At 43.1% G+C, this 12,822-nt stretch overlaps 1 protein-coding gene across 6 annotated transcripts in view; it reads left to right on the top strand.

Moving 5' to 3' along the window:
- tasorb (transcription activation suppressor b) overlaps positions 1-12,822 on the top strand; it is a 60,184-nt gene that overhangs the window by 14,765 nt on the left and 32,597 nt on the right. For 5 of the 6 annotated variants that reach the window (XM_080763448.1, XM_080763451.1, XM_080763450.1 and 2 more), the window contains exons 5-13: positions 447-538; positions 1,154-1,288; positions 1,977-2,104; positions 3,144-3,172; positions 6,310-6,415; positions 6,772-6,875; positions 8,321-8,430; positions 10,889-10,961; positions 11,105-11,179. In XM_080763448.1, coding sequence (XP_080619574.1) covers positions 447-538; positions 1,154-1,288; positions 1,977-2,104; positions 3,144-3,172; positions 6,310-6,415; positions 6,772-6,875; positions 8,321-8,430; positions 10,889-10,961; positions 11,105-11,179 — 852 coding nt within the window. The remainder of the gene's footprint in view (positions 1-446; positions 539-1,153; positions 1,289-1,976; positions 2,105-3,143; positions 3,173-6,309; positions 6,416-6,771; positions 6,876-8,320; positions 8,431-10,888; positions 10,962-11,104; positions 11,180-12,822) is intronic. The other variant, XM_080763453.1, reaches the window with a different exon arrangement.

Below are 12,822 nucleotides of genomic sequence, written 5' to 3' on the forward strand. Positions count from 1 at the left end.
GAAACCACATTACTTCTGGTGTTCTTCATCTATCCATCCATCTTCAACCGCTTATCCGTAGTCGGGTCGCGGGGCTGACAACTCCACCAGAGTGTTCCAGACTTCCCTCTCCAGAGCAACATTAGTGACTTCCTCCTGGGGGATTCCAGAGGCGTTCTACAATCCCATCTGATCCTTGGTCCTCCATCTGAACCATTATGGCCGAACCCACCTAATCTGGCTCCTTTCCAAGCGATAAGAAGCAGCGACTCTACTCCTCTCCCTATCTCTAAGATGCCAGCCACCCGCCTGAGAAAACCAATTTCGGATGCTTGTATCTTGTACCTTATTCTTTCGGTCATGACCCACACTTGAAGTATAGTGACATAAATGTCTTAACACAGACTCCTTCTCTGTCTTCCTAGGGACATAAATGTCTTAACGCAGACTCCTTTCTGTCTTCCTAGGTGTGTATCTCTCCAGAAACTCAGATCTGCTGCAAATCAATCCCTTCGAAGCGGGTTCCTACGGCGACATGATCATATTTAAGGTTATGAGGGTAAGGAACGCCAACGTTCACTCAGGATAAATAAGTACATAATTTCACTAGTTCACAACATGCATGTCAATGCTCAGTGGTGGAAGAAGTACTCAAATGTTTTACTTAAGTAAAAAGTATCAATACTGCAATCTAGAAATGCTCGGTTAGCAAAGTAAAATGGCAAAGTAAAATGCCAGAATTCGTAGTTCACTTGAGTAAAAGTACAAAAGTATTGACATACAAATGTACTTTAAGTACCAAAAGTAAAAATACTCATTATGCCCCATTTCGAGTTTTCAAAATCTTTTGAAAATGGCCGATCTACAAGCTCACAATGCGTTGCATCGTGATGCATTGTGAAGCTTGTAGGTCGGCTATTTTCAAATGGCTGAAATGGATATGAACTGTTTTGCAATAATCATCAAAATCTACATCTACCCAATACCCAAGTATTCAAATAATAGCATTTGGATCCGAGATGAAGTTAAAAAACATTGAAATTGGAAATACCTCACAATTGTGCTTATGTACAGTACTTAAGTAAAATACTTAGTTAGTTTCCACCACTGTTAATACCTGACATAACAGCTGATGTCAAAGCGCTGATTGGTTGTCGTCCCCCCTCCCCCCCAGGGCCGAGTAAAGTATATATTCGACAGCATGCCCAAGAATGCGGTGGAGCCCACGCAGAAGTTCGACTGTCACATGTCCAAAAACGCCAACAGGGTTTCGTCTTTGCTGTCCTACAGAGCGTTCGAGCTCACACAGGTGAGACAATGGCTTCCGTCTTGATTCTAGCTTGAAATTGGATCTACCGCAGTCGTTTTCAACCTTTTTTTCACGTCAAGGCACCATTATTTATTTGGTATTTGAGCCACACGGACCACCATTTGAGGAGACTTGGCCTCACCAGACCCAATACTTTGAATATTTTGTAGTCATTGCATTATGATTTTGTCCACAATTCCATTGCTGTATTGATGTTGGTACCATTAGGAGAGATAACAGGCGCAAACGATCACACTTAACAATTATTCAGCCTGGGCCGTGGCTCAGCGGTCCAGGCACTTTGGCTGGTAGTCCAGTCTGGCAGTGTGCCGCGGGTTCGACTCCCGATCTCGACGGCCTTTACTGCATGTCACCCACCCCATCTCTCTCCCCCATTTCCTGTCATCTATAAAAAATATAAAATAAAGACGAAAAACAAACAAACAAAAAGATATATATTTATTTATTATTCTTCTACATTCTATAATTGTGTAGACTTTGAGAGCGTAAAATGAAACCAAATGGACCTTTTGGTTTCATCACAAGAATCATAAAACACAAGGATCACTAATAATCCATTCGTATCTCTTGACAGTGTACAGTGTTCAATTACACTCTAGAACAGTGTGACGGTTGAGCAGTATTCTTTATTATCATACACGTTTTTCTTTTTGTTCTTTTCTTCCAGCAATACTTTTTCGAGTTTGCGTTTGAGGAGATCAAGGCGCGGCCCCGCCACGTGTGTCCGTACGCCGTGCTCTCCTTCACGTACAAAGGCAAGGACGCTGCGTCGCTGGCTCCCTTGACTCCACACAGGTACGCTTGGTTTTAAGGCCTGACGTCGAAAAGAAATAAAGAAAAAGTCTTCTAAATCATGGCAGTTTTCTGAAATACCCTATGTTTCTATATCAGTGGTGCTCAATATTTTATGTCAAGGACCCCAAAAATGACCATAATTGACCACCGAGCCCCATCTGAAAATATGTTGTTGCAGGGACTCCCCCAGAAGCAAAGATTTGAGTTAAAAACGTTATATATAAATTATAAAATAATATATATTCAAAGATTTGCGCAACATTTTCACGATAAAAATAAATAAATAGCAGATCTACAAGCTCGCAGATCTGCTATTGTAGATCTGTAGATCTGCTATTTATAAATAGCTAAAGCATAACTAATACTGTCCAGAATGGGTTATTAACCCATTTTGGGCGGGAACCCCTTTTGGTATTAGCATTTTGGTATGCTTTAGCTTTTGAAAAATAGCAGATCTATAAGCTCATAGCGCGCCACCGCGCTATGAACGACTGACATAGAAACATAGCTTTTTCAGAAAACTGTCAGGGTGTAGAAGACATTTTTTGAATCTGATCTCGGGTCAAAATGGGATAATATGCAGGCAACCAGCATGTATTTCAGACACAAAAGAAAAATGAAACCCTACGATTTGTTTTCCTCAAAGTTTACTACAGAAGGGCAAAAACATGGCAGGCTTTCCTGAGAGAGTTTCAGCAGTCCCATAGACGTTCGTTGTAAAGAGAATGTTACTCGTATAATAAACAATCTTCAAGCCAAAACCAACGTAACAGTTGATTTGGGATTTCTTTTTTGAGATAGTTGCACGCACACCAACAACAAATGTTACAAACGACACAAATTGGCCAAGTCAAGTTTCTTTTTTATAGCACATTTAATAACTACAGCAGATGACCCGAAGTGCTTCCCAAGAGACAATAGTTACGTATAGTCGCAACGCAATAATAAAAGCCTCTAACGTAATCATAAAATGTTAACAAAACGCAAACAATGTCTTTGTTGACTGGCTGAATATAACATTGTTTCCTTCCATCAACAGGTTCAACATCCCTCCTCAATCAACCAGAGGTACGTACCTATCAACCTACTGTACATGTTTAATTTATTCAATCAACCAGAGGTACGTACCTATCAACCTACTGTACATGTTTAATTTATTCAATCAACCAGAGGTACGTACCTATCAACCTACTGTACATGTTTAATTTATTCAATCAACCAGAGGTACATATTTATCAACCTACTAACTGCACGTGCTTAAAAGCATCCCTGGCTATTATACTTGCCCTCTACAGCTAAAATACAAAAATAAAAACACCTTCAATATTGTATATTTTTCATAAATAGAGATTCTTTCACTCAATAGGAGCTGCTCCTGTCGCAAGTTGATGATATTATGTCCATATGGTCTAGCCCTATGGAATGTATGGAATGCATATGCTAATAAAAAAATCACACCTGTGTGAACCAAGTGGCGCAACTCCCCTCTCTAAAAGCTGAATAACTCATAATCTACGGAGCTCTCCATGGTTTGGTCCATTAGCGCGATTTTCGGAGGTTTTTGCTGATAATCCGGTGGTCTAGATGGAAACATTGGCGCTTTCTAGAGCAAGGATGGCTATATTTTAGGTCGCTAGCATTGACGCTAATTATGTAGCAACAACGTCCACACACGGGTGCGTGCGCACACCAGTGGTGCACGCGCACATGCACGGCACTACACACACGGGTGCGGGTGCACACCAGTGGTACACGCGCACGCATGCGCACACCACTCGTGCTCAAAGACACACACACGTACACAGGTACACATGTACACAGGTACACGGACAAAGCTGGTTGTAGAAGTGGTTGCACCACTTAAAAACAACTTTATGTTTCCTAAGGATAATATGAGCATCAAAGCAATATTTTAAATACTTTGTATTAGCATGTGCATTCCATATATTCCATAGGGCTGGAGCCTGGACCACACATAGACATATGACATCATCAACTTGCGACAGGATTAAATAGATTCTCTATTTATGAAAGAAATAAAATATTTAAAGTGTTTTTAATTTTTAATTTTAGTTATAGAGGGCAAATAAAATATATTTGTCATATTAGCCAGGGTTCCTTTTAAAACCCATTTAGACATGAGCTCGATTCTACAAATGCCTTCTAAATCATGACCCCCCCCATGTTTCATGTTTCGTTCTCAAACATTTTCATGTCAAGGACCCCCAAAATTAAAAGTAATTGGCCGCCGACCCCCATCTGAAAATATGTTGTTCCAGTTCGCTCTGAAAGAATATATATTCAAAGATTTGTGCCACATTTCACGATTTAAAAAAAATAGCAGACCTACCACCGAGTGCAGCGCTACGAGCTTGTAGATCTGCTATTTTTCAATAGCTAAAGCATCATCTCAGCAGTATCTGCCGATACCTATTTTTCCTGATCCAATTTATATTTTTATAGTACACTTGTGATGCTAATCAAAAGCACAGACAATATCCAGTCTAATATCATGATATGGTTATTTATATTGATACTAGGAATGTCCCTGACGATCCGATTTCGATCACGTCAACCCTAACTACTAGGGGTGTAACGATACATTTGAACAGTGATGCACTACATATCACGCGTTGGTCTGACATGTGTTGGTCCTACATGTGTTGGTCCTACATGTGTTGGTCTGACATGTGTTGGTCCTACATGTGTTGGTCTGACATGTGTTGGTCCTACATGTGTTGGTCTGACATGTGTTGTTCTGACATGTGTTGGTCCGACATGTGTTGGTCTGACATGTGTTGGTCTGACATGTGTTGGTTCTACATGTGTTGGTCTGACATGTGTTGGTCTGACATGTGTTGGTCCTACATGTGTTGGTCCTACATGTGTTGGTCCTACATGTGTTGGTCTGACATGTGTTGGTCCTACATGTGTTGGTCCGACATGTGTTGGTCCTACATGTGTTGGTCCTACATGTGTTGGTCCGACATGTGTTGGTCCGACATGTGTTGGTCCGACATGTGTTGGTCCGACATGTGTTGGTCCGACATGTGTTGGTCCGACATGTGTTGGTCCGACATGTGTTGGTCCGACATGTGTTGGTCCGACATGTGTTGGTCCTACATGTGTTGGTCCGACATGTGTTGGTCTGACATGTGTTGGTCTGACATGTGTTGGTCCTACATGTGTTGGTCCTACATGTGTTGGTCCTACATGTGTTGGTCTGACATGTGTTGGTCTGACATGTGTTGGTCTGACATGTGTTGGTCTGACATGTGTTGGTCCTACATGTGTTGGTCCGACATGTGTTGGTCTGACATGTGTTGGTCTGACATGTGTTGGTTCTACATGTGTTGGTCCTACATGTGTTGGTCCTACATGTGTTGGTCTGACATGTGTTGATCTGACATGTGTTGGTCCTACATGTGTTGGTCTGACATGTGTTGGTCCTACATGTGTTGGTCCGACATGTGTTGGTCCGACATGTGTTGGTCCGACATGTGTTGGTCCGACATGTGTTGGTCCGACATGTGTTGGTCCGACATGTGTTGGTCCGACATGTGTTGGTCCGACATGTGTTGGTCTGACATGTGTTGGTCCGACATGTGTTGGTCCTACATGTGTTGGTCCGACATGTGTTGGTCCGACATGTGTTGGTCCTACATGTGTTGGTCCGACATGTGTTGGTCCGACATGTGTTGGTCTGACATGTGTTGGTCCTACATGTGTTGGTCCTACATGTGTTGGTCCGACATGTGTTGGTCCGACATGTGTTGGTCCGACATGTGTTGGTCCTACATGTGTTGGTCCGACATGTGTTGGTCCGACATGTGTTGGTCCTACATGTGTTGGTCCGACATGTGTTGGTCCGACATGTGTTGGTCCGACATGTGTTGGTCCGACATGTGTTGGTCCGACATGTGTTGGTCCTACATGTGTTGGTCTGACATGTGTTGCATCGTGCTTGCGGTTAGGATTAGGTTGGGGTTTTGGGTTAGTCTAATGACAGTAGGATCAATAGTATGTCGGAACTAAAGCCTGTAGCTTTTTGTCATACGTCACCTGTCATACATGTGACCTGTGATACGTGTAACCTGTGATAATAAGTGACCTGTCACACATGACCTGTCATACATGTGACATCATACGTGACCTGTCATACGTGTAACCTGTCATAAGTGACGTGTGATTCCGCTGTCCTCCAGGGAAGTGCTGCTACACGGTGTGGAGCGGTCCCCTGATGAACAAAGGCCAGGAGATGTTCCATGTGTGCGTCCGCTCCTCCACCCGTCCTTATCTGCCTTTCAAACTGTAAGTAAACTTTACTCCACCCACCCCTATACCTACCTTTTTTTTTTTAGCTTATTCCACCTATAGATCCTTATTTAGCAGAATGGCTCACAACCTCAAAGTCTAACATCTTCCCCAAGTCAGAGGGAACTCCCTTTGTCTTAGTGGTTAAGATGTTGACTTTCCACACGGGAGGCCCGGTTATGAATCCTGGATGTTACACTTACACACGGAGGCCTTGTTTTCATGTGATTCATTTTCCAGTGTTTTGTGACAATAAACGAGGTTGATTGTCATTTATTTTACCACCAATAAAAGCATGATGAACCTGTATGAATGAGGTATCGACATGAATAATTTGATGTGAAACCTTTCAGGCCCGAGAGGCTGGACCTAAGTCGGGGCATGCAGCTGGACCAGGCCAAGAGGAAGATTCCTGCTGTGCTGTTCAGCTGGGATACGTACAGCATCACACGGGAAGGTACGGTACCTCGTTCACATTTAAAACATAATGTTCAGCTTCACACAGGAAGGTGAACGCGGGACTCGGCGGGAGTAGGGACAGACAATCCAATTTCGACACACTGTGACTCGCCAGTCAATCCCATAGTATAGCTGCAGCGGCCAGTGGAACAAGCTTGTTCACTGTCTTGAAGGAACTGCATTAGCTGAGTGTACGAACAAACTTTTGTCTCCCATTACTGGATAAATACATAGATGAATGAATGTAGAACTCATTACTGGATTAATAAATAGATGAATGTAGAGCCGTTGTATAATTAAAGCAATGACACACCAGAGACTGCATGGTGTACTGTAAATGAGCACAGCTGTGATTAAATGTTAATCGATGCTTAAATCACAACGATGCTGTTAAACAACAGCAGAACTCTTGTCTCAGAGGATATTGCTCACATAAAGACATCAGTGGCGGGAACATTATAATTTATAAAATAAAATGAACCAGTGTTTTCCAACGTAAAACTCGAGTCTCTTCCTTACGTGATTGAAATATGAGTCAAAGAAGACCCCCAGGACAGATTGGCACAACGCTAAAACCCTTTGGTGTGGTTAGGTCTTTAGTGATAAATGATAGTTTTGAATCAAAAGGACCCTTACGGGTCTGTAACTCTGAGTGTACTAATGTAACCAAATGTACCCGTTAGGGTACACACTCAGAAATAAATTAACATTGATTTTACAATATATATGTGGGGGGGGGGGGGGTCCCAGATATAGAAATGCCATTAAATAGGGGTCTGTAGACTAATGCATGTCAAACTAAGGATCCTTGAAATTAAACGGGTTGAGAATCACTGCTAGAAGCGTAACAATCTTCTCTTATGGGGGTCCCTGGCATATCTTTTCAAATGGGGGTCCGCGGGCTGATTAGTGTCAATTTGGGGGTCCTTGACATGAAAGCTTTTGGGGAAAAGGTTTTCATGTCACACTATACTGTGCGTCACACTACTGACGCACAGTATAGTCACTAAACACATGCATAAGGCTTCATGAGAGGTCTGCCAGAACCCTGCATGTCCACAAAGCTTAACCTTTTTAAACTTTAAATTCTCTCTCACAGTGATGAAGTGTGTGATGTTCTGCAGCCTGTTTGAGGTGGTGGATGGGAAGGGAAAGCTTAACCTTTTTAAACGTTCTCTCTCACAGTGATGAAGTGTGGGATGTTCTGCAGCCTGTTTGAGGTGGTGGACGGGAAGGGAAAGCTTAACCTTTTTAAACGTTCTCTCTCACAGTGATGAAGTGTGGGATGTTCTGCAGCCTGTTTGAGGTGGTGGACGGGAAGGGAAAGCTTAACCTTTTTAAACGTTCTCTCTCACAGTGATGAAGTGTGGGATGTTCTGCAGCCTGTTTGAGGTGGTGGACGGGAAGGGAAAGCTTAACCTTTTTAAACGTTCTCTCTCACAGTGATGAAGTGTGGGATGTTCTGCAGCCTGTTTGAGGTGGTGGACGGGAAGGGAAAGCCCACCAACGGCAGCTTGGCAGGACTGGTGCACAAACTGGAGAGAGACAGGATGGTGAGATATACCAATCACACATTCATCAAACTACCCAGAACACATCGGCCACTGGCCTAACCCTAACGGCCATTTATAATCGTGTTTGGCCTGTCGTATTGGCCGATCAATACCGATGTTTGGCCGATCAATAGGTGCTTTATTTCTCTACTAACAGAGTAGTGCTGCACGGTTCTTGCTCAAATGTGAATCTCCACAAGAATTGATTCTCACACGATTCTCATTTTTTCCATGAAGATATTCAGTGTCTTTAGTCGTGTAGTTGCTGAACATTACTACATTCAAAACGTGTCACCTGGTGCTGTTATAGAATAACATATATAGGGGTGTATATTCTATTAACCCTTTAATTGACCCTCTGACTGAGGGTATTCATGTTGACCCTGTACTGTGTGTTATTGCTCACTCTGAACCAGTACAGTGTTCTAGCACCACCGAATGTTCTGATTACTCCACTGAATGTTTTCCCAGAGGAAAGCTGGTATTGGTTTGTTGTTCCTGTATTTCTGTATATTCCTCTGAAGTGTTTTACTATGTGAAATCATCCGTACATCCAGCCAGGTCACTCTGAACTCTTCTGGCAGAACTCAATTGTTCTGGGACGTTCGGTGCTGTGGGATATGACTTATGTGTTTTGCGGGAAGAACTTGGAGAGTGCCACGGAACTTTCGTGTAGACCGAGGGCTGACTCTGGTGCGATCCACATGCTATAAAAGCTGAGGTAACACCATGATGAGGCAGCTAATATGCCACACTAAACCCCGAGGAACAAGTCCAACTCTGCTCCTGTACGGTTCATCGGCTGCTTGCACAGCTAGCCTTTTTCGACTCTTGTACTTTTCTTTTTGGATCCATCGTAGTACTTGAACTAGAACTCATTCTCTTGTAATATCTCTTTTACTTTTTGACTTATCCTTTTTTTGTATTATCATGTGTTGTCTTCCCATTCAGGTGCTGGTACAGCCCTTATTCAATGTGTTGTCTTCCCATTCAGGTGCTGGTACAGCCCTTATTCAATGTGTTGTCTTCCCATCCAGGTGCTGGTACAGCCCTTATTCAATGTGTTGTCTTAATGTCTTCCCATTCAGGTGCTGGTACAGCCCTTATTCAATGTGTTGTCTTTATGTCTTCCCATTAAGGTGCTGGTACAGCCCTTATTCAATGTGTTGTCTTCCCATTCAGGTGCTGGTACAGCCCTTATTCAATGTGTTGTCTTCCCATTCAGGTGTTGGTACAGCCCTTATTCAATGTGTTGTCTTAATGTCTTCCCATTCAGGTGCTGGTACAGCCCTTATTCAATGTGTTGTCTTAATGTCTTCCCATTCAGGTGCTGGTACAGTCCTTATTCAATGTGTTGTCTTTATGTCTTCCCATTAAGGTGCTGGTACAGCCCTTATTCAATGTGTTGTCTTCCCATTCAGGTGCTGGTACAGCCCTTATTCAATGTGTTGTCTTCCCATTCAGGTGCTGGTACAGCCCTTATTCAATGTGTTGTCTTAATGTCTTCCCATTCAGGTGCTGGTACAGCCCTTATTCAATGTGTTGTCTTCCCATTCAGGTGCTGGTACAGCCCTTATTCAATGTGTTGTCTTAATGTCTTCCCATTCAGGTGCTGGTACAGCCCTTATTCAATGTGTTGTCTTAATGTCTTCCCATTCAGGTGCTGGTACAGCCCTTATTCAATGTGTTGTCTTCCCATCCAGGTGCTGGTACAGCCCTTATTCAATGTGTTGTCTTAATGTCTTCCCATTCAGGTGCTGGTACAGCCCTTATTCAATGTGTTGTCTTAATGTCTTCCCATTCAGGTGCTGGTACAGCCCTTATTCAATGTGTTGTCTTAATGTCTTCCCATTCAGGTGCTGGTACAGCCCTTATTCAATGTGTTGTCTTAAAGGGATTGTGACATTAAAAAAAAGGTTTTGGAATTGTTCTTATTTTTTTTAGGTTTTCTAATCTCAATTGCACCCAAAAAACATGAACTTTTAACATTCAGTAGATTTTCTGTGATCTGGGGTTTTCTGGCTCAAACAGGCCTCTGATTTGCCGGCAGTTTGTGATGTAAGATCCTGCAAATCCCATATATGTCAATGGGATTTGCCAGCAGATGTCACTGTTTTCACTGTTTTGCCTGTTTTCATTGTAGCTCAAAAGGCTTCCAAACCCCAAAGTAAACTTCAGACCACAGAAAATCCACTGAATGTTCAAAGTTCAGGTTTTTTAGGTGTAATTGAGGTCATAAAACCTAAAAGAAAAAAGAAAAACAAAAATAAATGAAAATGAATGTCATAAAACCTTTAATGTCTTCCCATTCAGGTGCTGGTACAGCCCTTATTCAATGTGTTGTCTTCCCATCCAGGTGCTGGTACAGCCCTTATTCAATGTGTTGTCTTAATGTCTTCCCATCCAGGTGCTGGTACAGCCCTTATTCAATGTGTTGTCTTAATGTCTTCCCATCCAGGTGCTGGTACAGCCCTTATTCGACAAAGGCTTTCTCTTCCTCCTCACTTCGACACAGATGGTCAATCCCAACGGTGCGTTAAAAACTTTTTTTGTTGCTTATGCTTTCTATTAAATAGTTAAATAAAATGTGTGAATGATCTTACCTGTGAACGTCTGTCAAGCCCCCCTGACTGAGAGAAGTCTTCTCTGTGTGTGCGTTTGATTTGACTCCCAGAGCGGTGGGGGCGGGTGGAGAAGAGTCTGCAGGCGCTGTTCATCTTTCAGGAGGCCAGGACGGTCGCCAAGTATCGTGAGTATTATTCTATATCGATATCCACAAAGTATAGAACTATGCACAATAGAGCTGGGATCGGGCCGACTTCATACACCCGAACCGAGCCCGACACAGACAGCTTTGTGTCCGAACCGAAACGAGCCCGACACAGACAGCTTTGTGTCCGAACCGAAACGAGCCCGACACAGACAGCTTTGTGTCCGAACCGAAACGAGCCCGACATTAATTATTAATATGCGCCCAGCCCGTGCCCGATACCCGACACTTTTTTCCCCCTTAATTTTTCTTTGAGGAAGGCACTTTAATATACACTGACAGCATACTGCTTGCCTGGCTGTTACCTTTAGACATATTATGCCACACTATATGTCTTGTAAATTACCATGAAAGGGGTCAGTTTTATATCTATAGCCTAACGTTGCGCAGTCAGATGCATACACACAGTCATTATTACACACACACACACAGACACACACACACACACACACACACACACACACACACACACACACACACACACACACACTCCTGCAGTCTTACCAGCATTGATGATTGATTTGACATCGGCAACTCTGCATTGGCAATATTGAATCCACACAGCTTGTTCGTGCAAAGTTGCAAACTGCTATTCAATCAAACAATCCGCGCTGTATGTATGGGCTGTCAAGGCCAGAAAGCAGTTTTTGCCACTCTGTAGGCTTTACCACATAACTTCCGGGTATGAGGATGATGTCATACAGACATGCAAAAGGCTCCAGGCTTGTCAAACTTTCTGCTGCCATAACAAATAGTCCCACCAGAGGGCAGCAGTGTTACATCAACGCAGTGTTCATCTCTTCAAGTGGTCATACCTTTTGCTCTGAGCAGGGCAATATTAATCCATTAAATTGTGTCATGCTTTAGCTTTTGCAAAATAGCAGATCTACAAGCTCATAGCGCGGCACTCAGAGCTTGTAGGTCTGCTATTTTTATTAAAAATTACATGATTTTTGGGGGTCCTTGACATGAAAATGTATGAGAACCACTGATATAGAAACATGAGGTTTTTCAGAAAACTGTCAGGATTTAGAAGACATTTGTAGAATCGTCCTCGGGCCTACATGGGTTAAGGACTAGGTTTACTGGACGCAGAACATACAAGTATTATGTGTACCGGTAGTGGTTTTTTGAGTGGTGTAACCACTCCAAGGAACAGCAATGTCCGTGCCACCTATGTATGTATGTGACTAGGAGTACCAGTAGGGGCAAAAGTGGCGCTGTTGTGCCAGAAACAGAGAGAGAGAGATAGTGCTGCACTATCAACCCTTTTCATATCAAGGTCCATTATTTATTGACCATTGGCCACATTTAGCCTCTCGGAGCCAAAATGGAAGAATATTTTGTCCTCCCTTTCCCTGCAGCCACCTCGTCCTAAATGTCCACTGTCCTCTCTGTCTCCACAGCCCTGTCCTAAATGTCCACTGTCCTCTCTGTCTCCACAGCCCTGTCCTAAATGTCCACTGTCCTCTCTGTCTCCACAGCCCTGTCCTAAATGTCCACTGTCCTCTCTGTCTCCACAGCCCTGTCCTAAATGTCCACTGTCCTCTCTGTCTCCACAGCCCTGTCCTAAATGTCCACTGTCCTCTCTGTCTCCACAGCCCCGTCCTAAATGTCCACTG

This window comes from Protomyctophum bolini (genome assembly GCF_963924005.1).
Source record: "Protomyctophum bolini genome assembly, chromosome: 5".
Classification (NCBI taxonomy): Eukaryota; Metazoa; Chordata; class Actinopteri; order Myctophiformes; family Myctophidae; genus Protomyctophum; species Protomyctophum bolini.